This window comes from Meleagris gallopavo, chromosome 1, assembly GCF_000146605.3.
Source record: "Meleagris gallopavo isolate NT-WF06-2002-E0010 breed Aviagen turkey brand Nicholas breeding stock chromosome 1, Turkey_5.1, whole genome shotgun sequence".
Taxonomy (NCBI): domain Eukaryota; kingdom Metazoa; phylum Chordata; class Aves; order Galliformes; family Phasianidae; genus Meleagris; species Meleagris gallopavo.
The window spans coordinates 94,812,470-94,837,846 of record NC_015011.2 but is presented as its reverse complement, the minus strand read 5'-3'; the positions used below and the strand labels follow the sequence as shown (position 1 = coordinate 94,837,846).

At 37.1% G+C, this 25,377-nt stretch overlaps 1 protein-coding gene across 7 annotated transcripts in view; it reads left to right on the top strand.

Annotated features, from left to right (window-relative positions):
* Positions 1-25,377, top strand: part of ROBO2 (roundabout guidance receptor 2) — a 455,306-nt gene that overhangs the window by 286,639 nt on the left and 143,290 nt on the right. For all 7 annotated transcript variants that reach the window (XM_031556595.1, XM_031556582.1, XM_031556578.1 and 4 more), the window contains exons 3-5: positions 12,351-12,508; positions 14,320-14,440; positions 23,520-23,658. In XM_031556595.1, coding sequence (XP_031412455.1) covers positions 12,351-12,508; positions 14,320-14,440; positions 23,520-23,658 — 418 coding nt within the window. The remainder of the gene's footprint in view (positions 1-12,350; positions 12,509-14,319; positions 14,441-23,519; positions 23,659-25,377) is intronic.

Here is a 25,377-nt window from a genome sequence, read left to right as displayed (position 1 = left end):
ACATGCAGCAGCTCTGTGCCAGCTGTGCTATACATTCCAAAAAGTTTCATTAGCAAGCATTGCACAACGCAGAGTTGAGCTGCTCATGTTCAGTAAGTTCAGTTACATATTAGATGTACTGCTTTGAATCTGCCAGTGTTGACATTTCTGTTTAGGTGTTTGGCAAATGTATGGAGGGTTGTGGCTTAGAGCCCTGAGGTGTACACTTAAGAAGAATACAAAAAAATAAAAATCACATAAATTAATAAATGAAAAGAATAGGAAGAAGAAAAAAATAAAAATATTAAGCAAAGTATTAATTGTGCTGAATTAGTATAGTACTCTCCTGTTCTTGAAATAGCCCTTGCTTTTTAAAAATATCGAGTTTTGCTCACGTCACAGCCTTTTACTGGAAGTAGAAAAGGGAAGACTGTGGAGGACTCAAATCTTTCACAATTTTCAGAAAAATTTAGTTAATCTCCTGTACCCTACTGTACCCTACTGTTGTGGGGAAAAGAGCATTCTAACAAATGTCTGTCAAATCCCGAGTTCTGACCAGCAATTAGGCCTGTTGAAGTACTATTGCTCCTGTGTAAATGAGACCCAAAGGTGTGACATGAGGTTGATAATTCTAATTGCTGAGCTTGAAAATGTTGTGGTGAACCTGTAGACCTGTGCTGGAAGGATGATTCCTTGCGGCAGAAGTCAGGGTTCTGGAAGTATTAGAAAAGAAGTATAATTAGCACCTTAGCTTGAATAGATGCTCAAAAAAAAAAAAAAAAAATTTGAAGTAAGGTAATGCATGCTAGGTATGACAAGAAGAAAGCACGGAGCCTCTGAGTGTGTAATTTTGAGTTACATCGTACTAAATGACTATTCAGCAGAAGTGTTTCCATTCTTTGTGAGTTGTTTCCAGCTGGTCTGTCTGTTCTAAGTAAGAAAGAAAGCCCCAGTGAAGAGAATTAAATCATTAAAATCAAGCATATGAGCTATCAGCTGAGCATTGTTTTACACCCTGTGTAGTCTCCTCCAAAAGCTCACCTCTTTGATCAAGCATAGAAGCACAGCCATGCGTGTGGAAGTCTTCAGAGAGAAATGAAAATGTTCCACACCTACATCTGGAATTATTCAGAAAAGGAGGAGCAGAGCTACAGAGGTCCTCCTCAAGGGAGAATTTAATTCAATTTGCCTTAATTGAAGCTGCACAAGCAAACTAGAGAATGTTTCCAGTTCTCCCGGTCTCAGAGAAATCCCACAGCATGTACTGGTTACATGAGCTATTGTGTTTTATGTATTCCTTGTTCTAAATATAGGGAAATATAATGCATAGTTTAACAATACATTTTCCTTGGTGGAAAATCTGTTTTAAGTGGTTCTATTCTCCCCTGACCACTCATTTCCTCTGCATGTATTAGCTTGTCATTCTCTCAATTGCGTATGGATCTGGGCTGTGAAGTGGGTCAGTGGAGTGATTTAGCTTAAAAATCTTCCAAACAGGAGAGAATTTTCTTTTCTTTTCTTTTCTTTTCTTTTCTTTTCTTTTCTTTTTCTTTTTCTTTTTCTTTTCTTCCCTCCCTTCCCCTCCTCTACCTTCCCCTCCCCTTGTTTTTTCCCTTGTTTTTTCCCTTTTCTCTTTTCATCATCTTCTCTTATTGGCATGAAACAAAACATTTGTGCTGTTTACCCCAAATTCTATCCCAGGTGAATACCATGGCAGGCTAAAAATTCCCTTCATTCAATCCTGTCTGGGCTAATAATCTAATCTGCCTATTTCAGTATTATACGTTGTCTATCATATGGTGCTTGGATACTTTATCCTGTCAGAATAGCCTCTTGTTATCTAATTCAATTGCAGAATGATAGTAGCTATACAAATGTACACAAATGTAATATTTTGTGAGAGTTACAGACACAGGTGTCTTGTGTCTAGCTAAACTTAGTACTACAGAGGAATAAAATGAATAGCTTCAGTATGACAGAAAGGTTCATGTTTAAAGTAATACCAATTTCAGTATTTAGTTATTAATTGTGCCTGTGCAGGAACATACTCTTTGTTGCACTAGTCATTTATGTATAAAAGCTGAAGTGAGGGAAAGATTGTAAAAATGATTTTGTGTTATAATAGCAGAATTAACAGTCATCTTTTCCACTCCATGACCCTTAGGAGTCTTTTCCACTCCAAAACCAATATGAGCTCCTCGTCTGAAGGACCACTCCAGCCAATGCATAACACACAGTTACAGGCTGTTTTACAGATGCATCTCAGGTTGTTTCTTCTTTGTTGCCTGGGATAAATAGGCTACAGAGAATTGTACACTTAGCCAGGTCTCTTTTTAAAGCCTTCAGCAGGTAGACAGTTACACTGATTTTCTCTTGCACTGAACTGCCAGAAGAAAGTTCAGTACCAAAGGTGTAGAAGGATGTGTAACATCCATATTTTGTTCTTCTACTATTATTGTTATGTTAGTTTTCCTATTATATAACATTTGTTGTACATGAAATAGTACTTTGGCAATGTGGTATTAGTTAGGAAAAAAAAAAAGATTGCTTCACCTTTGCTGCAATTTAGAATATTACACTATTTTCAAAAGCGCATCTGAGAGCTGGTGAAACTACTCAGCTGAAGGTCATTTTGAGTCTCACACACAACATAGTGCAACGGAGGGTGGAGCTGGACACCCAATCTCTGGTCTCCCTCTGGGTGTTGAAACTTCCCTTTCAAAATTGTTGCTTTAGGCTATTACGGTTGGTCTTTGCTCCTGCTTCTTTAATTTTTTTTCTCTCTTGCACCATGTAGTGAATAATAATGAGGACAGTGTGAACTCTTACTTTCAAAAGAGAAAAAGAGTGTAAATGGGAAAGTTATTGTATAGAAGTAATTCCTTATGTTATTTGAGTAGGTAAAATTGCAAAAGATTTCCTGTAAATTACCCTATTATCTTCATTTTGCATAAAATCACGAATTTGGGGCATCCTATCCATGGTTAGACTGTGCAAAACCACCATGTTATCTAAATGTTTTGTGGAGTATCTCCTAGCTGGTAGTACACTGACAGAATTCAAATGACTCTCTCCAAAGAGCGTTTGATATGATGTCTGCATTTCACATTGCTTCTTCCATTTCTTTAGAGCTCTGCGAATTTAAATTCATTATGTGGAATGATGTAGGTAATATAAGTTATTTTGTTTTGTTCTTGATAATCCAGAGAAATTTTCATCAAACGTTTTCAGGCAGATGTTAAACCTAGAAGGAATCTTTTGTGAAGAAAATTCCATGGCAAAATTGAAAACAAAACAAAACAAAAAACAACAATAACAACCAAAAAAACCCAACACTTGCACACTGGAGCAAACAAGTGTTCTTGTCCTCAGAGACAGTAGTTGGAGTTCTGATGAACAGTGTCTTAGGACCACATGTCACTTACCTTTTGAATTGAATGTAGAATATTATGAGGGCTGCTCTGAAAGCAGTGCCTCCTATTTTATTATGTTGGCCCACATCATGAGAGGCAGATATTAGTGGTATGGCAATAGGGGTTGAAACTTCCAGACAATATTCTGTTGTATGTTGTTGCCATGTGACAGATGGCAGCAGAGGGCCAGTCTGACAGATTGGTATCTGATGTGGCAGTGCGGATGAAGCAACAGAGTGGAATTGAATTCCTTCATATAAAAAAAATGACACCTGTTTACATTCAGTCTGGCTTGTTGGATGTTTACAGAGACCAAACAGTGGATGTGAGCATAGTGAGATGGTGGGTAGTGCCTTTCAGCAGTAACAACAATGTCACAAAAGACAAGCCATGTTCCAGACAGCCATGCTCAGCTGTTACACCATGAAATGAAAAGCATCTCAATCAGCTCATCCACATGAACCAACAGACCACAACCAGGGAACCATGTACAGAACTTAATATCTGCTTCATTGTCAATGTCAACATTGTGTCAATATTGGAATATCACAAAGTTTGCACCAGGTCCCATGAATGCTCGCACAGGAACAGAAAGAAGTCCATATGGAAGTTTGTCGGGACCTACTGAACCGACAGGAGGCTGAAGGTGACAGTTTCCTGGATTGCATCATTACTGATGATGAGACATGATGTCACCACAACGAGCTGTGAATTCAACACGTGAGTTCGTCATCTGAGAAAAAGTTTAAGACACAGCTCTCAGTGGGTAAAATGATGCGTACTGTCTTTTGGGATAGGAAAGGGGGGATCCGTCTGGATTTCTTGGAACCTAGACAAACCATCAGCTTTTAACTGCTACATCACAACACTGACTAAGCAGAAGACTCAGACTTCCGGAGTCAGGCCAGAAAAGAAGACAGCTTTTTACTTGAAACACAAAAACACCAAGCCCCATACTATTTTTAAGACTGTCCTACCACACCCACTGTGTAGTCTGGATTTGATGGCTTTTGATTTCGATCTGTTCAAGCCAATAAAAGGTGGACTGTGTGGGCAACATTTTCCTAACAATAGTGATGCCGTCATAGCAGCTCCGAAACAGTGGATCACTTCCACTGGTACAGATTTTTAGGAGCCCAGCATGGATATTTCTGTTCATTGCTGGTGAAAATGCCTAGCTAATGATGGTGACTGCGTTGAAATGTAATGTTTTATAGCTGAGAACTTGCTCTATCAAAGAGTCTTATCTTACTCTTTGTATCTGTTGTAGTTTCAATGGAAATAACAGGAGTCTGCTTTCAGAGCAACCTATGTAAGATAATGTTAGAGTAGAATAATATGTAGTCAGAGCTAAGGGATTTGGGGGTTGGAGTTTTACTGTAAATTCCTGGAAAAGGTGGGGTGCCAAATTTGGCAACAGCTATGCACAGGCAAGTTCTGAAAAAGTCAAAGCAGCTGAGCCCTGCAGCAGTTAACTGTCAAAGAGTCAGTGTGGTCTCAGGTCTTACAGGAAATACTACTGCAGAGTCAGTGTCAATGGCTTACCTACTTATGGGACAGCAGACACAAAGCCAGGCATGCCTGTTGAAATGGCACCTGGCGAGCATCTGAATGTGACCTATTGACACAAGGACAGTTTACAGTATATGAAAAGAGGTGATCCAAAAGCTGCAGGCAGCTTCCACCTGTTCTGTGAGACAGTTATGGATACAGCTCCTTTTCCTAGATAGGTCTGCTCAGATACCCTGTTTTCAGTCCTGACTTCTGAAGAAAACAGTAGAAAGTCCTGACAGAATGAAGTCCTGCTTTCAAAAGTGGAATAGATGAGTTTTAGTGTATAAATACCAGATGTAGCTAGATAGAGACTGAAGTTTGATGAAGAGGGTGAGGGACAGAAGGAATAGAGTTCCTATGTTGGGAAAGAGCCTGTTTTGTTTGATGTGTTGCCTAATGTGGCTAAAGTGTATAAGTAATGTGACAGTGACCCCCTGCCAAGATGGGAAAGCATCCCAGCTGCTGTGCATGTGTGTTATGCATATGTACACAAGGAGTTTATTAGAGGCTATTCACACTTCAGTAGAGCTTGGAGATTGCATTCTGTATTATATTGGTTAAATGAAGCATGTAACATTCTATATTTCTTGTACAAGAAATATTCATTCATTTGTACTTGTTTTTGTCATTCACATCTGGTTTTATTCCTTTGTTTTACTGAAAGCACATGTACTTTTTAGATGTTTTGGCTGGGCTTTTGAACTGGAAGTGCAAGGAACTGAATCAGCATAAGTCCTTGTAGGAGAACAAACTTCAGTTTGGAAACAGAAAAAATATAGCAGTTTGATGCTGTGGCAAACAGGTAGCATTCATTAGGTTGAACATAGTGCTTCACGTACCTGGCAGTGCTACTTCTGTGCTCATAGCAGTAAGCTTGAATGCTTTTATACTGTTGTTTGTGAACTTACTAATTAAATCTGTTTTCTGGGGAACCTCTGTGCTGTACTCTGTACAAAGCATTTGGTGTGTATTCTTCAGAGGTACTCAGACAAAGACTTTCACACTATGTTCATTCATGTATATTTAATATTTGGTGAAATTTAGGATTTTTTTTAATATTGTTATTTTTGAAAATTGGTTATATGTTTATAATTCCTTTAAGATTTACTTTTTTTCTCGCACTTTTGCTGAGACTAGTCGCATATTCTTGCTGCAAAGTAGACATGCTGGCAGACAAATGACAGTGAAAGTACAATACTTCAGCTGTGATGTGATATTTTTGAAGCTTTGCTCCAATTCACACCTGATATTCACATTAGTTGGGAAAAATAAATGACTAGCCCATGATCTTCTGAACATGTATCCCATTAAATGTAAGGAACATGTAAAATCTAATGGCAGACCTAAGCTTAAAGGATCATTAAATAACTATTCTAGTAAACTGCTGAATGTCTGATTATTTTGAAATCTTAAGACCTATCAAACTGCATATTTTTCAAAGATTGTTGCCTACAGTTGTGATGCTAGGTCTTCTATAAAGTTGGTGAACTTTTAAGAAAGTGATAGGGTTTTTAGTTTCAATGCAATATAGCTCTTGGTACCATGTCTGTTGTCAACACAAGCAATCCGTGCAGTGCATTTATCCAGAGTGATTATGCTTTAAAAATAAGAAAAAATAAAAAAGAACTGTGCTGTGTCCTAGAGGAATTTTTTCAATATCTTGTGATATATGGCTTTATATTTCTGAAATTATTTAAATGTGGTCTCTAGGATATTTGCATTCATAAAGAATAATTAGTTGTGCTTATTGCTTCCTTTGTCCTTTTTTGACTGTTAAAACACAGTGTTTCTTTTGAAGATTTATGGCAGATGGTAGTAAGATTGCTGACTCTTAATTGCACCATTTAGGATTTCTTGATGGAAAGAGGTGGGAATTATTAAAAAGTTCTAGTTCAGTGCAACAGAGACAGGTGATAGAACTGTATTTTCATTTGGAATCTGTCCACTTGTTTGATAACAGCTTTTCACACATTAATTTCTAATACTTTGATTCTCAGCTTGTCAATTAACTTTGTTTAATAGATACTCTGTTCGAAAGCAAGGGTCTTCCACTTTATGTTTAAGCATTAGTGCTCAGCAAAGGTCCAAATTCTGTAAATAGCTGTATTTGCATACACAAGCTGTTAAAAGCTATAGAGGATGTGTCAGAACAGTGTTTTTTCCACATTATTCTGTGGTTGTTTTTTTTTTTCTGAAGCGTGAAAATATATGTTCAAGCTCCTTTTAACTGTAAGTAATTAGTAGGTTATTGAGTTCAGAAGTACGTGGAATATTGAGTGAGAAAAAGGCATGAAGCCAAAGAAAGAGGCTGAATCTGAAAGAAAGAGTATTCCATTTGTTTCTGTATTCAGATATCTCCCAATTACTCCTTTCCTCACTTTAATTTACAGGGGCCTTACAAATTGGATGTCAAAACTACTGGAGTCTCTGAGAATGCCCTAACACCTCTGAAAATGAGTCTCTCAGTTTTGGGAAGTCTGAATATTTTGAATCATAGTAAATTAGCTAGCCTTTATGTCTCCTAGGCAGTATCTATATCATGAGACTGGGAAAAGATAGGAAAAAGAAAAAGAAAAAAAAAGGAAAAAAAAAAAAACAGTATAGTTCTTCACTGCTTTTTCAAAAATTTCCAAGATGGTTGACAGCTTTTCCAGGGTTGTGTACATGCAGAAGGAGTTCAGTCCTCTTTAGGAGTACTGCTTAGAACCATAGCCTAAATTGTGATTTTGTTCATAACTTCTCTATCAAACTGTGACAGAGGTTTAAGCAAAAGGGCAGCAGCATCCTCTAAGTGTATCATTCTTTTTCACAAGGAAAGTTACTTATGAACCCTTTTTCTTTTTTGCTCCCCAGTTCCAGCAAGCAGTGTCAGCTTGTTCTGAGGCCATTTAAGTAGATTATAAATATTATTACCCAAGCTCTGAAATACCCCCCTGCACATTACATTATTTCAAATATTTTAATCCTTTAATCTGTACACTATGTGACATCTGGGTAGTTATCTGACATAATAATTCATGTTGACTGTGTGTATCGTTATGTGTCATATGAGAGAAGTGCCAAGCAGTCATAGTGAGATGAGGATTTAGTTAAATGCCCATGAGGCAGTGCCTTGGATCAAGGGAGACCTACCTGCACATGGCATGACCAACCTACCACCAGTGCAGATGTGTAAATTCCTTTTGTGAGTGTAATAATATCCTCAGATAAGCACCAAACAGAGCGGAGAGACAAGATAAACTAGTAGAACCCAAGTTACAGAACCACATTAATATTTACTTGATATCTCTTTATACCCTCTAGTCAGCATGACAGATGTAGCTGTGTTTTAAGACATTATAATTCATTGAAAAATGGAAAAATGAGGCTTTACCTCCCTCTCCTCCCTGGTAGTATCAGATGTTCACTGTCTATATCAGTGGGAGGAGGAGGAAAGCCAAGTGCTGGTGGGAGAAGAAGGCAATTATTCCAGAGCCTCCTGATGGGCATGTGCTTCTTCCTTCCAGCTTCACTGCTTTGGCCATGGGCTGAGGACTCATGGGACATGGACCAGATTGAAAAAGTAGAAGCAGACAGATGGTTATTTGTAGTCATCATGTAAATGTAAATCCTATGAAAATATATTTTTTTGAAGGGCCTGGAAGCTTTTGTGGTGAAAAGCAGGATTAAGACATGGTTATCTAGCCTAGAATAATTTTGACCCCACCACCTTTCCTCCTACCCCATAAACGTTGTTTTATCTCTGGTTCCTTAAAAGAAATTGCCAGAGCCTCAATCAAGGAAATTAATTTGGTTTCCACATAATTCCCTGAGTTTACAAGCATTGGTTTGGCTTTGACCTGGATTTGGGCCTAAGCTGGCAGGTGCTGGTGAGCAGTTGCCATGATAGCAGGGGTTTCTTTTTGTCTTTTTTCCTAAATCTGGCAGATGCCTGTCCTGGAAGTATTTATCTTGCTGCTGCTGTTGCTAGATGTCATTGCTGCCCTCATGAATACCTGCAAGTGGGCATGCAGGGTTTTGCGTCCCTTAAAGACTGATGTGACAGTTCACAGACATCTATCTTGTTTGAGCAGCACCAGCCTTGTTAGAACTACAAAGAGACTTATCAAGCTTTAATTAACTTTTGTCCACAGCACCATCATCAGCTGTACGTGCGACCTAACTGTCCTTTCCCACCCGGTAGCCTCTCAGTGCTTTCCCAAGAAGCAAAGCCTGGGAGCCTTGTGCAGCTCTAAGGCTGCGTGTGGCTGAGCATGAGGGAATCAGCACTGTCACCGGCCTGGTGGAGGGGAGCAGGGGCCAGGCCATCAGCTCTCTGTGTCTTTGGTGTCCTTCATTAAACGTACACTGAGAGCAAGCGTTAATGCTGGATTAGAGCAAGAAAGTATGCGAGGTGAAAAGGGGGAGCCTAATGGCAACGCTTCACCTCTTGCAATGAATTTTTAAAAAGCTCTGAGGAGGGCTGGCTTTGAGAGGGAACAAAAGCCTCTTGCCAGTGTCAGGAGAGGGAATCTGCTCAGGCATGCTAGCAGTTATTTGGAAAGGTATGACAATTGTGGATAATTGGCTGAGGAATATTTTGCAGCTCTCAACCATTTTTCTGTTTTCACAGATGATTGTGCTATTAGATATGGTGAATGCACTAAGCTGTGCTGCAACTTTTCCATTTACCCTAATATGTGCGAGCTTCGCTTCCTGTTGATGCTCCCTCCTTCTGTTGGTTTCTGTGTTGCTGAGGTCTGCTGCATGCTAGCCAGCACCCCAAAATATCCTCCATCATGAGCCCTTGCATGTCACATGGAGTAACATTTGGATGTGCTGTTGTAGCTGCACTGATCAGATTAGCCTGTGCTTTGTATTGGTGTTATTATATTCTGTTAAAGGCACTGAGGCAGAGAAATGGCAGCCTATGCCCTTTAATCATATTTTTTTAATTTATTTATTTTATTTTATTTTTATTCTTTTCTTTCCTTTACCTGGCTTTTTTTATTCTCTCTAAACTCAATGTTCCCCTTTTCTTCTCTGATTTGTTTTCTCTGTGTATTCCACACATTTTTCTCTCTTTCTATCTCAACTTTATTTTTATGTATTTCATTTTTCTCCCACAATGTTATTTGTTTTTCTCCAAAACACAGAATACTATAGCTGGAAATATCGATAAATATCTATCCAAGATTTGTGTATGTGTTGAGGGATACAGCAAGATTAAATAAACACTCTAGTATCAGTTTTGTCTTCCATCAAGTCACATTTGCAGTAGGACTTAAGTAAAGGAACATATATTAAGTAAAGGCTTCATATTCTGCGGCTGATTAGAACCTTGCACAGTTGCAGAAATGATTCAGAGAAAGTGAATGTAATTTGCTGTGTATCACCCCAAGAAACTCTGTTCTTCAGTTTCACGTAGCATTCAAGGAAAATGATTTCCTTGGCATTGCTGCCAAGAGTTAGGAGTGGGAAGGATAAAGTCATTGTGATGTTGGATTTTCTGGGGATTTTCCACTAATGAATTTGCACTAGAGTTCTGCAATTATATAAAAAGTTAAGGCAATATAAATTAATAGTATTTTTCGTGTAGTGATAGCAGAAGAAGTTCATGTTTCCTATTTGCCAATTGTGCGAAAGAGAACATATCACTGCCTAGAAGTACTTTTTTTCTTGTGTAGCATAATAGTGACAGAGACACGTGAAAGTGTTTCCCAAAATAGATGCTTTTGTAAGACCTTTTTTTTCCCTCATTCTTTCCCTGAGGTATCAGCTTTCTTGGCTTTGTTTGAAAAATGGTGCAGTGCAAAATCATAGAATCATAGAATGGATTGGGTTAGAATAGACATTGCAGATGATCCAGTTTCAACTTCCCTGCATAGACGGGTTGCCACCCACCAGCTCAGCCTGCCCAGGGCCCTGTCTAACCTGGTACTGAACACCTCCAGGGATGGGGCATCCACAACTTCTCTGGGCAGTCTGTGCCCATGCCTCACCACCCTCTGAGTAAAAAATTTCCTCCTAATATCAAATCTAAATATCCCTTCTTTTAGTTTAAAGCCATTCCCTCTTGTCCTATCACTATCAGATCACACATAAAAGCCAGTCTTCTTCCTGTTTATGAGTTCCTTTGTACTACTGGAAGGCTGCAATGAGATCTCCCCTGGGTCTTCTCCAGGCTGAACAAGCCCATGTCCCCCAGCCTTTTTTTATGGGAGAAGAGCAGCCCACCATCGTCAGCATACTACTACTGTGTTGTACATTTTGTAAGGTTATTCTATTTGGTCTTGAAGTACTATAAATTCTACTTCTGTCAGTTTGGTTATAGGAAATCAGAAGTATTAGAGTGTTTGGTATTAATCAGAAATATTTTGGAGTTGAGTCTTTCATTATCTGTTGGAAAATATGTATCTATTGCGTATGTTATTGAGAATAACAAGTTCTTGCCAGAGTTGCATTCATTTCCAACTGTGTCAGTTTTATTTTATGCTTGAAGAGCAAAGTGTAAATATTCACCTTCTTACTGTTAGGAGAGGAATTAGCTGCCAGTTAATTCCTTCCTTCCTCTGGGATCTATCTGTGTATCCCAAAATGCAAAACTGTTACCTTGTATGTCATTTTGAGTATTACCTTTATACAGGTTACTCACGTCAGCCCATTCAGAGACCAGTTCTTCTATGCATCAATCGTATTTTCTTGTGGCTTATTACAGACCAGAAAAATATCTATTTCCAAATGTTAAAATGGGGCACATTTCATTAATATTGAAAGCAGTAAATTATCTCTGCTTATGAGATGAAACTAAGCAATTTCTGCTGAACTCTTCCTGACTTGCTCCTTCACTAAGATACGGTGTTTTCTAATTTCTCAGAGGGCCCTGTTTTCATTAAGGGCAAGAACAGTTTAAAAGCTGTAATGAAAGCCTTACGTAGCTGAAATTCATGGAGGGGAAATGCCCTAAATTCTATTTCAGTAGTTCATCTTGAGAAATTTTCAGTTTTATAAGAATGTCGATTAACCTACAGACTGGGATACACATGGAAGAATAACGATTAAATGGATATCATTGTAACATACCAAAGCCAGCTAGTTGTACCTAATCCTTTATAAGAGCTCGATATGTGAGAAGCTAACATGCATTGCTCAATTTAATTTTCAAACAGCTTGGTAATTTAAATATTTTTTCCTTTCAGGGTTGTGGGACACTGAAACAGTAGTCAAAGTTGCAAAAGTATTAAGAACAAAAAAAGCATCAACCTACTACTTTTACAAGGACTATTGATTCCCATAAGGGAAAGTGACCCTTATGTTAAGAGTGAAAAGACTAATGGGTGCTACAGATCTTTTATTTTTTTTCCCTCTCGTACAAGGATGTCAATTCAACTAACATTTTCTTCTCTCCTTCATTTACTACATTAGTGCTACGAGATGACTTCCGCCAAAACCCTACAGATGTTGTGGTGGCAGCTGGAGAACCTGCAATACTGGAGTGTCAGCCACCTCGTGGGCACCCTGAGCCTACCATCTACTGGAAAAAAGATAAAGTCCGTATTGATGACAGGGAAGAGCGGATCAGTGTGAGTACATCTCAGATGTTTTTTTATAGGCATGAAGCCTGCATTAAAAGCTCAGCAGCTGAGTACAGCAGACTGTCTTTGGGTCTTTCTTTGTACCTGATTGCATATACCACTGTAATGGAGACTTGGCTCCATTTGCTGTGTTGAGTCTGTGGAAGGACAGACAGAGGAGCCATGGATTCCAAAACTGCAGAGACAGAGAAAAGTAAATCTAAACGTACTCATCATTCCCATAGTGACTTGTTATTATACTTGTGAGTTTTTCTCTGTGTATTCCTTCTAATTCGTGCTTCCAGCTTGAACTTCCTGAGGCTTGTTTTGTGCAATAGTTATAACTGAGTCCTGTAAGAACAGTAAGTTTGATTGTGTGAGGTACTCTGTTAGATGTGAGCTGTCCCACTTTGGAACTTAGTAGATACCTTTGACAAGTTTGGCCTTACATTTTCTTAATCTTAGTTCTCTGTAATATGAGAACAAATGAGAAAAATACCTATATAAGAGAGGTGTTTTAAAGATAAAATCAGTCATATCAATGAGGTACACAGATCTTCTATGTGGAAACAAACAAACAAACAAAAAAGCACTAGTTGAGGATTACAATAATAAGCTAAAATTTAGTATAGAAATTGGGCTATGTATTCTGAAGAAATACAGAAATTATATTCTAAAGTTTAATTGTTCCTGAATAGGAATGTATAGTGAGTAAATGAGTAGTGATGGTATTTTTGCGATGGTTCCTTTTGTACTGAATGAAAAAGGATCCAGCACAGAGATTTAACCTATTGTGTGACTGGAAATTATTCTATGCTATGCGCAAACTGGTGGGACAAATTAAGCATTCATGGACATATTTTAATTCCTTTTTTTTTTTTTAATATTAAGCTTTTCACTATTGATATTAATTTAATAGAAGTTTTTTTGATGTTGTTGTATATGGTGATATGTAATTCAATCAGTGCTGATCTTATTCATTGTTGAAGTACTGTTAGGAAACTTATTCAGTGTTTTGGATGTGTATAAATGGTATTTCTAGTTGAGCAATCTAGGCAGTTGCTATTTGTGGTATTTTGGGCCAGATCATCTACTCAAGAATAGAGGATGAATGGAAAGTGGCAGAGAACTGTGTGTCACTGCCTGACTCTTAAGTTTCTTAGGCTATTATTCCTAGCTTATTTTGAAGCACTACATTCACGTTCTAACACTTACTGTGACTTCGTAGCCTGCAAATTTGTTATTTTATTTCTTTCATCTACTCTGCTCTTTCACTCTACAAACATATTTTGCTTCTGTAGCCAGGAAAATATTAAGCTTTATGGGAGTGAGGTGAATTCTCAATTTGGGCTAGATTCAGTCTGTTTGCATCAGGGAAAAGGGAAAATCTGTATTAATCAGTGAACAAGGAAACTGTTCAGGCAACAGTAACAATAAAATGAACTGGCTAAATGAAACTAAATGAAACTGTGTTTTTCTTAACAGAGATGTCAAGAGTGTTTTACATATCATCATGCAAGAAATAGAAGCATGCTGCATTGGCAAAGAGGCAGCAAGCAATGATAGTCTTTGAAAAGTAAAGCATCTAATGAAAATCAAAAGGAAAAAAAAACACATTTAAAAGCAATCAGTAAAATAAAATGTGTTCTAGATTATCTTTAAGATATTTAAAGGTATGGGATTATTATTTTGCAGCCTTAAATATATTTATAAATGGAATATTTAAATGCCTTTAGTTGTGGCGTCTGCTTGCGTGAGTAGTTTTTTCTGATATCTTCTGTTTAACTGAATTTTAAAATATATTTCTTGTTTTGAAATAGATACGTGGTGGGAAACTAATGATCTCCAATACACGAAAAAGTGATGCTGGCATGTACACTTGCGTTGGAACCAACATGGTGGGGGAACGAGACAGTGATCCAGCAGAGCTGACTGTCTTTGGTAAATCTACTCTAGCTTTTGTTTCTATTCCTCTGTAAATGTTATATATTGGATTGATCTAGGTGACTCATCAGAACAGGACACAAAATCAGGTTAGCAAAATGGAATAATATTGCTTAAGCTGCATTTTCAGCTACTGGTTTCAGTGGCTACAATTTAACATTATAAACTGGTAATGGTCCAAGATTTTCCTTCTAAGGAAATTATTTAAATTTCTTTGGAGGTAGTTTGTTTTATGCATATGCTTAGAAATGATAATACAGGAAAATAATACTCTTTCCTTCTAATTTGCCAAATGAAACTTAGCCACTTCTAATACAGTTGACAGCAACAACTTAACAGAGGTTTGGAACAGTATTGCCTATTTAAATAATTACTTATTCATGTGAAATCAAACCTTTGGAGGAGAGCACAGAAGAGCTCAATGGACCAGTAAAAAGTCATTAGAGAAAATTCGAGATCAACCTTTTGAAAATATAGTGATATTTCTGCCATTTGTCTTTTAAAGGACGCAAAGTAGATATTCATCCTGAAAGCCAAGGACATTATTTAGGGTTTTGGTATTGCTAAATGAATCAAAAATGGATAGGAGAGAGTCCAGAGCTAGAATATAGTAATACTGATCATGGAGCTGGGTGCATCCTGCTAACAACTGGAAAAGAAGCAAAGCCACTAAATCCTGCTGTGGTGCATCCTGTAGTCATGACATTTCTGTTTACCAGTAGCTATGATTCTGTAGGAATTAGTCAAGACATCTTGAGCAAACAAAAGAAAATCAATAAAGAAAAAAGCCTTCACTGCTAAAAAAAAAAATAATTACATACATATGAAAAAGAAATACTCTTAGTGTTCCTTCCTACTACACCTCCCTAATAAAATACTGAAATTCCAAACAAGACTGCTTGTAATTCTAGTAAGACTTTCCAGAGATACCTAAGCTATTTTGTAGAGTAGGTGCTCCTAATTTGCTCCTATAATGCCTAATATGGTGCACTAGAAAACAAAATCACAGATGTTACTGTCTGTGTTTGCATATAAATACGGTTCAGCACCTTAAAAGTTATATTGTGGGTCTCACTAGAGAACAGAGAAAAGTTTCTGCTCGACAAGATTTGTGAGTGACTTGAAGATTTGCTATTCTCTGATATTACAAGGCTATGAAGGCTTCCACTCTACTTGTTTTGTCATGTATTCATGGAAGCATATGACTTAAAAACAGAAATAGTATACCTTGCACAAAGTACAGAAAGGATTTCCATTAAATTACCATGTCCTTCACAGACAATCTGTTGAGGTAGTGCCGTTATATAGATGTTAAAGAGACAACATGGCATACCTTCTTCAGTTTAAGTGCTAATAATTTCTGGTATTATTCCCTGTAGATAACAAGTACATTGAGATCCTAAACTACAAAGTCTTAAGAAATCCTTAAGAAACTAATTTGTTAAAAACCACTGAGCTGTAGGAATAAAAATTATGAAATATGCATGTAATTTTATATCTTACAGAGCTATGAAAAATGTTAGGTTTTTCTTGATATGTAAAACAGTCAACTACAATTTTCTGATTTTTGGAGAGACCTTAATAATAGCAATCAACTCATAAAATGCAATCTATTTTGTGAATACAGAACAAAATTAGCAATTAATGAAATTAAAAGCTTTAATTATATTTTTCTGTTGTAGTCTGTTTAAAAAAGTATTTAAAATTCACTTCCGATATGTTATCTTGCTATATAAAATTCCTCTCGTGTTTAGGTATTCCCTTCCTGTCTTCCTTTTCCCTATAAGTAGCATGCAGGAAAAAGTGGCTCAACTTATGATCTGTTGTTTGACAAGATAATTCAACTCTCATATGCCCATTCTCTGGCTGCCATCTAGTCCTGAAACACTGTGTTGGCATATTGGGCTCACTGTATAGATCTGTTCAGGTTAATTCTGGTCCACTCTGTACAAAGCCAGAATTAACCTGGCTTTGTCTTCCATCACAGAACAGTTGTGCTCCTCTCTCATAGTATAGGTAGCAGATCCTGCATGGGTGCATGTATACATAAGTGCTCTGCAGAGCATTACTCATGATGTTTACAGGAAGCAATGTATCTACTGGAGACAGTTTAATCAGTCTAGACAATAAATGCTGATTAGCAGATTGATATTCTTGTTTTTTAGTTTTGTTTTATTTTTTGTTTGCTTGCTTTTGTTGATGTTGTTTGTTTGTTTGTTTAAATAACAAACCTGGAAAAACCTTTCCATACAGTGAGGGTAGCCTTAAAAAGCACTCTTCTCTATTGGAAATTTCACACTAGGTCACAAGGCTTTCCAGGATTCAGCCACATGTTACTTTTGGCTCTGCAACTTTTTCTGCAATACCTGAAGTTAATTTATGCATATCACTTCTGACAGATCTCTGGCTTCCTGTGCAGTAAATTTAGCTTGAAGCATTGCCTGTGGAAAAACTGAGTCAGTATGCTGGTAACTAGTGGCCCAGCGGGAACAGCATGGAAGCCTAGCCTAAAAGATTACACCTTTCCTGAGTTAAATATAAAAAATAAAAATAAAAAAAGGCAGTAAAACCCTTGGAAAGAAATACGAGGAGAAAATAAGTTTCCCATATGCAGAATATATCCAGTCAGATGGGTACCCATTCAATAACCTTTGCTGAGAGATTGTTGAGGGTAATGCCTGTACAGCTCTCACAAAACAACTCATTTTTTTTTCCAACCCCATATGCACAGGAAACATTGTTTTCAACATTTAGGCCCTCACCTGGGATGAGGATGTTCAAGCATTTTTTTTATTCCCAAGATACTATTCTTCCACAAGCAAAAACTTGTAAAAGTGAATATTTTCAAAGGAAAATATAAAATTGATCAAGTAAGCAGAGCTTCCCAAAATTATTCCTGTGTTTGAATAGTGGCAGCAATGGTGTTAGATTCTGTTAGTCCCTTTTCCACAGTTGCTTGTTTTTGCCTTTGTGACGCCCCAAGGTATAATCTTGGAGTCTATACTATGGATACAGATTCTGTCAGACCTCAAGGTGGCTTTTAAGGAAAGTTAATAACTAATCCATCAATCTTCACATTCACAGAAAGAGGCAACATAACACTTTATTGTTATGGATACATTTTTTAAATGCCAAATTCAGAAGCATGATACAAATTAGGCTGCTTTGTATTTGGGTTCATAGCCTTTGGCTAAACAGAATTCAGGCAAGATGAAAAACAGAAACAATTTCATTTCAATTTGTAAGAAAGCTAGGTTAATAAACACATAATATGGAGCCAGAAATTAAATAAAGTAATAATTACTGTTTAAGTTAGCCTTTTACAATTTTGTCATACTCTCTCACTGTTCTCAAGTAAGTTTTCAGGATGGTTTAACTATTTCAGACTCCTTTTTGTTCCTTTGGACTTTAAATGTTATGTTTGAAGAGAATGTACAAAGATATATCTTGTATATTGATTCTGAAGCTCAGTGAAATCAATGAAAGCCTTAATATATCAACTTCAAGAGGCTGGCACCAGGCAGTGAAAAGAAGTGAGTTATATTTAGAATAACCTCAAAAGAATATAAATTGTAACTAATAAGAGTATGAAAATATCTTAAAAGATATGTGAATTTAGACATATTAAAGATTGTTTTGTGATAATCTTTGATTTTAGCTTTGGTACCCAAACCTTTCTTCAGCTAATAAGGTCCTATGGGATGAAAAGGTACTTTCTTCTGATGCTTGAAGAAATATTTGCGTTTGATGTTCTCTTGATATTGTCAGACTGAAACAGATACCATAGTTCCAGCAAGAGTATACTGTGATGATAAGATGTTAGAAGAAGAAATCCAAAAACTCCTTAATGAAGACATTGTGCCCTATTTTTCTTTCCTGAATTCTAACTATGTGGAAAGCCCTAGCAGAATCTTGTCGCATCATATCTTGCAAATTAGTCCCAAAAGATTTCCCAGCCATGTGGAAAACCTGCCTAAATCAAGTTTACATTCACAGTTCAAGACAGAGAAGTTACCAGTGTGCATTTTGTTTTTCAGAGCTTAACTCTCCCTGTTTTTCTTCAAATCTTTAATACTTCCCATTTGCAGCATGCTTGTGTCAGTTTGTAAAGAAGCATCGTGCCTTTGCAGTATTTGTTATCCATTGATACTAATAAGGCGCAATAGTATGATACAATATTGAAAAGGGTTTGATCAAACTCCAAATTTTGTATTTATGCTCAGTAAAAACTATCTCTGCAATTAATACTTTGGTAAATGTGTGTAATAGGAGGAAAACAATGAGTTGAAAAAAGTAATTTTAGTTAATTTGCAAGCACATCCTACTGTGCTCTGCACCCTCACTGTGCAAGCTCATTGCATATTGGCTAGCTCATAGGTGTGCAATGTCTACATAAGCGCTTATTTTTCAAACACAAAAGAACGCCTAAAAAGTGGTTAAGAAGGATATCTTCAAGTAGTAAAACGTGCTGTTACAACTGTATTTTCATTTGTTTGGCTGGCATCCTACCATGCTATCTTCTTCCTCATCTTCATTTTTGGCAGAGAGCTTTACTTTATGCAGCTCATGTTGCAGATAATGAAATATCTACATTATTGACAGCATTCTGAAGTGAAACTTTCTTCCAGTCATCTAATGTTTCTTTCTTCCCTTTGCATCAGAACACTAAGGTGAAAAATGTTTTTTTCTTTAACTATTTACTATTAAATCCCTCCCCAGAATCATCCTTTTAACTCATGTTTTATTACTTCTTTGTAGAACAGGAGAATATTTTCAAAAAATGATGCCTTCTCTCTAGCAAAGGAGAAAACAGTTTTAAATCAGATTGAGTCTTCACATTATGGAGACCATCAAATCTTTCATTGTAGCAGTTGCCTCAGCAGACAAAATATATTAAGGTAGTTAGGATCATTTTAATTAGATTGAGATCCCATATATGGCTGTCTGACTTTTTGAGAAACTGAGAAAGGGCAACAATACATCTGAAGGTCACCTGAATCTCTCTAATATAGTGTGATACGCAGACCTGCTGTTAAATGGAAGAGAAATTGAGTTCTGGGGTTTACTTCTGTCAGCACCCAAAACAAGGAAGAATTTTTTTGATGTTTCCAGCTTGAATCTGTTCTGTTATTTTCTTTCAGTGCATATTCCAAGCACTGCAACATACTGTAGGTGTCTAGATTGCAGTAACAATCCCCTTTTATAATTGCAAGCAAAGTTTATTCTGAAGTTAGAAAGGTCATCCCGATAGTACTACAACTCTTTGACGTGACATATAACCGTGTCCTATTTTATAGCTCTCTTCAAAGATTTTTAATATTCATCAGGGAAAGCCCAGAAAGCAGGTGCTTTATTTACCCACTAAAAGCTTATAAAATAAATCTATTAAAAGTTTTATATATGTTTCTGTTTTTAATTTATTGCACTTTGTTTTTCAAATATATTATATTTTGAAAGCCCTTGACAGAGTAACAATGTCTGTTTATACCACAAGGCTTTATTTATGGGCAAACCGTTTAAAAAGAAAAAAAATCATGGTGTATTTTCTCAGGTTTGCTTCTGAAACTGTATTTGACCTGACTGTGCAAAGATACATTTTCTATTTAGCGTGCTCAGGCAAGCAGTGCTCTGTCTCCTGAGAGATTAATGTTGTAAGCAAGTTATGCAGGTGACTCAAATCCAGTTAATTTCACATAAAGAATGTTAATTGCATTAGCAATGGCATTCACTCTGATCACTTTATAGCTGTATAATTAGCAATTGGATGTATTCAAGGTGTTGTCTGAATGATACAAAAACAGGAAATAACATGAGAGAGAACACGTTCTTTCCCAAATCATACTGTGAAAAATGTAGAGATAATAGAAAAATGGAAATAGCAGTTATTGTTATTTGCATGTCATTGATAACTGTGATCTGTACTTACAAAGCTATTTATTTTCTAGCAAATTCGTAACTATTTTGGAAAAAGCAATTTTTAAGAACCCGATCTGAAACTTTTGTTATATATTCCTAAATTGTCTTAGTGAAGAATGGAGTGATTTACATAATGATCTTTTGGCCATTTACTGCTTCATCAGCAGAGTTCTCTTCAAAATATGATAGGAATTTATTTTCTGATCTCCTGTGTAGAAGCGTTTATAGCCACAAGTAGCAGTTTCATAAATATGCAAGTCTTAGTTTCTTAGCTTTTTACAAGCAGCTTTTGTAAACATGACCAACAATCATTTCTGTATGCAGATCAAGCAATCAGAGAGGTACATGCAGAGTTATTATGTTCAAAGCTAACTAACTTTGAATCAACTATAAGGATGTTTATTGGGATCTAATTTTTTGGTTAAGGATCATCTCTTGAAATACAAATACCAGAAGGTAGATTGAGCTCTTTTAGGAGAAAAGTTGTAGAGAAAAATTTACAGAAAGTTCAATTAACGTATTCCCTTTTTGATGCACGTCTTCAGAGACAGGCTAAATGCATTGCTTAGTGCTAAGGCAGACAGCTAATGCTTTTGCTACTTTGACCAGTTTAAATGTTTGTCAGACTAAAATTACTTTATCCGAATTTTTCCATGCTTGATGTTTACTTTAGCTGATTTTTATTTTTATTGCTTTTTAATTTTCAGAGAATCATTTGAGTTGGAAGAGACCTTTAAAAGTTGTCTATTTCAACTCCCCTGTAATGAACAGGAACACCTACAGCTAGATCAGGTTGCTCAGAGCCCCATCTTGCCTTACCTTGAGGATCTCCAAGGGCAAGTCTTCCAACACATCTCTGGACAATCTGTTCCAGTGCTTCTGTTCAAATGATCCACCCATCACATCAGTATTTTCCCAATTTGGAGAGAAGGATGTTACTGGGGACTGCGTCCCTTACTGAAGTCTAGACAGATGACATCATTGGCTTTTTCCTTGACCATTGATGCAGATACACAATCATAGAAGGCCACTAAGTTGGACTGGCAGGACTTGTTCTTTGTTGCTATACTGATCGCCCTGTATCATATTGCTCTCTTCCACATGCCTTAGCATAGCTTCCAGTAGGATCTGTTCCATGATCTTCCCCAGCATAAAGTGAGGCTGACAGGTCAGTAGTTCCCTGGGTCATTCTTTCTACATCTATGTGCCCAACAGCTACTGCAAGCTTCAGGCACAGGATACAGAACAAAGAGAGACAAAAAGTTGGAGAATAGGAATGGCTTGGGAGAAACAGGAAGAACAATGTCTGCCCCTTGGATATGTTATTATCTCTAACACCTGGAAATTTGCTGTTGATTCTTGAATGTGTCTGTTGCTCTGCTGACAAAATATATTTTTCTTTGCCTTTAGGTAACTGTGCTTGTATTATGGAATTCTATGTGATGCTGCATCACTGATACAAAGAATTAACAGGCCTTCTTGTATTTCTTATTTTCTGCCTTACTATTTTAATTTGTATAAGTTCTCATTTTATCAGATGCAAGTGAATTCAATGGAAGCTGAGCTTTGAACATATAAAATGAATGCTAAATTCTTAAGAAAAAATAAATTGACAGTTTTGTGTCTCAAATTAGGCATGAAAATTTAGCAGTTTTTTTTTTTTACCTTGCTTTCTTAGATCTCTATCACACCCCTCCGAGAGGGGCTGTGAAAGTAAATGAATTCTTTATGAAGCATTGAAAAAGGTGTAATGGAGATCAGGAGGAAAGTAATAATTCTTTCTTTGAAGAGAGTTTTGAGTAGTACAACAGGAGGCCACCCACTAAACAGTACAACAAAAGCAAAATATTAAACACCTGCTCATTAGATGAAAACCAACGATACGAGATGTTTAGGGGAAAAGTTGCATGTGATCATATAATTGCAACCGTTCCCATGAGGCAGAAAAGGAATGAAGAAAAGGCATACAAACAGCCTTAATTTTGACTCTTCTGGCTCTTAGGTGCTGCATATTAAATTATGCAACTTTATTAATGTCCTTTTAATGTTTTTGTTTGTTTTTTTGTTTTTTTGTTTGTTAATTTGCATATATTAAACATCTATAGCAAGCCCATAAATTCAGCTCTGTGGTTAGGAAAACAATCTGCCTGAGTCAGAGTCTGCTATTGCTTACATCTGTGTGAATTTTGAATAATTTTCTAAGTGACATCATACCTCTCAACTTGCTGAGAATGAAATGTTAAACGTAGTGTGTAACTGGTTTTAGATGTCTTTATAATAAATCCCTGTCTTGAGTGGAAATATTGGTTCATGTAAACCCAGTCTTATAATGGTCTGTCTCTGGCATAAATAATTTATGACAATAAAAGTGTGGTATGGCTAGGAGAGGACAGAACAAAATTTATGCAATCCAAAGGCAACTTGGAAACTAACCCCAGTGACATCCTTTCAAATGAAATTACCGGTACTTTGAGTTTGTACCACTGTAACTGAGATCAGATTGTGGCTCTGCATCTGGATTTCAAACAGGCCTGTGCAACATTATGATGATTAATAATATTTGTAGCTTTGCAGACTAACATAACAAGGGTAAACAGAACTTATTATTCAGGCCTTAATTTATTTTTCCGTGATGAAGTTAGTGATGGAGATGAGTGAAGATTTGACCTCCACACAATAGCCCTCAATCGGCTGGGACACCTAACACACAGTTTGCATTTTCCTCCAAAGCATCAAGGTATTGATTATTGCCAAAGGCAGGATATCTCTGTGGGCAGCTCATATATTCCTGGAGCAGATAGAAGCTTTTAAATCACACTCAGACCATGCAGCAGTGCAGAGCCAAAGAGTTCACATGGAAGGGCATGATCTGGAAGACGTCCCCAGTGCTGTGACAGGCAGACAGCCGGTGCTGGCACGCACTTCGTGCTAGTTTATGTGAAGGCCAGACATGACAACCTCAGCATCTCCATCCCAGCCATCACTGTTCTGGCTGCCGGTGCACATCATCAGTTCCACTTGTCTGAATTTGTGGAACTCAGCCCTCTTTTCTATCTTCTGCAGATCAGTAAACAAAAATTTGCTGAAAAGTCAAAAGTTTTTTTTTCATTTCAGCCCTCTGACTCACTGAGGAATTTAATTTTTAATGTCTCTTTTCAAGAGCGGCCCACGTTTCTCAGGCGACCAATCAACCAGGTGGTGCTGGAGGAGGAGGCAGTGGATTTCCGGTGCCAGGTGCAGGGGGACCCGCAGCCAACCGTCCGCTGGAAGAAGGATGATGCAGACCTGCCAAGAGGAAGGTGAGATCAACATTTGTGTTCCCCTCACCTTCAAACTTCCACTGTTGAGCACATTGAAACTGCTCTTGACTGCATGTGCTTTTTGTTTGACATCACAAACAAGACCTATTTCCCATGTTTCTGGTCTTTGACACATAAACCGTGTTCTAGAGCAAGCTGAGCAGGGAAACCCACTCTGAGCTGCATTGTCCAGCTCAGCTGTCATGGATTCTAGTGCAAGGAAGAAAACTGATGCATAGTTGTTGTGAACAGATGGCTATTCACTGCATCTTCAGGAAAAAACTGATGTCTTAAGGGCTGCACTAGTGATAGCAGCCTTCACAAAAGGGAAGGGTACAGACCTTCTCTGTGACACTTATGGGATGCATTCATGGCAGAGCTTTGCTGGTTCTTCTGCTAATGTTCATTGTGTCTCAGAAAACTCTTCCACTGGAGAAGTCAAAAGAACTTCTGATATTTTTATCAGAAGTGGAAAACACTGGTTTAATTCTTTCAGTCACCAGTATTATTTCTGCTTCTCCAATCATGGTTTTAAAAAAAAGCAATTGTGGTGTTGTTTGACTAGTTTAACCCTGTCAGTGTATATCAGATGTTCTGAGAGCACACTGCTGAGACGGGGCCTAACTAAAACATGTTGGAAGTTTTGGCCTTCTTTCTTCATTGCAGCATGCCTTACATCTTCACCCTAACTAGGTAAAATGTGGTAATTCCTAGGAGTCATAAAGTGAATGGTCCTCATTACATCTGGGGTTAACATCACTTGTTTTTCAATATCTAAATCTTGAATAAAATAAGAAAACTCAAATTGGTCTATAGCTGTTCTTGCTTCCACATCCTCAGCTCTATGTTTGACGTGAACATGGAATTATTTAATTAAGTACTAGTGAATGAATTGTGCTGCTATGATTTAGTCTTACTGCTTAAGTTGTTTTAAATGCTACCTACTTCTAGGTCTTGTAAGCAGAACAGATGGTGCAGTTGCAGTGCCTTTTGTTAGGCTGCATGCTGGATTAGGTTTTTAAAATGGCTTTATATACCTTTTTTATATATTTTACTGTGAAAAACACATTACTATGTTTCTTCTGTCCAGTTGTGATGTCTTTCTTTCTAAGATAAAAAATGTAACAGGAAATGGGAACAGTTTTCATAGTGCTTTTAATATCAGATGATGATATTCAACTTCAGTCTCAGAAACTGTTCTAATTTTTTTTATTTTTTTTTTTCCACTGCTGTTAAGCAATTAATTAATTGTCTTTGGGCATCTTCAAGTAGAAAACAGCTATGTCTTCAGTTATGTCTTCTTTAGACCATCATAGGGATGGGTGAATAAGGTAAAAAGTTACAGAATCTCATGCTAGAGGCCACCTTGGGTAATAGAGGACTGCCAGTGCTATTGTCTATGTAGAAGGTTACCACCATATGGATTTTGATCGTTTAGTAGTCCAGTACTAATACCTTAAAAACAAACACTGATTATGAGGATTATATGTTTTCAAAAACAATATATATAAACAGAATCTTCAATGTCCAAAGGGTGGAAATTTCCAAACCATGATGCACGTTGTTTAATCAAGGAAAATAAACTATCTGAAATGAATTTGTTTTCCTTTATTTTTTTTAATGCAAACAAATTTTCCCAAGGGTGGGTTGAAAGAATGAAGTGAGAAAATGAAAATTTGGGTAGAAATGTCTTAAGTTTCTACTCCTTGATGAAATATA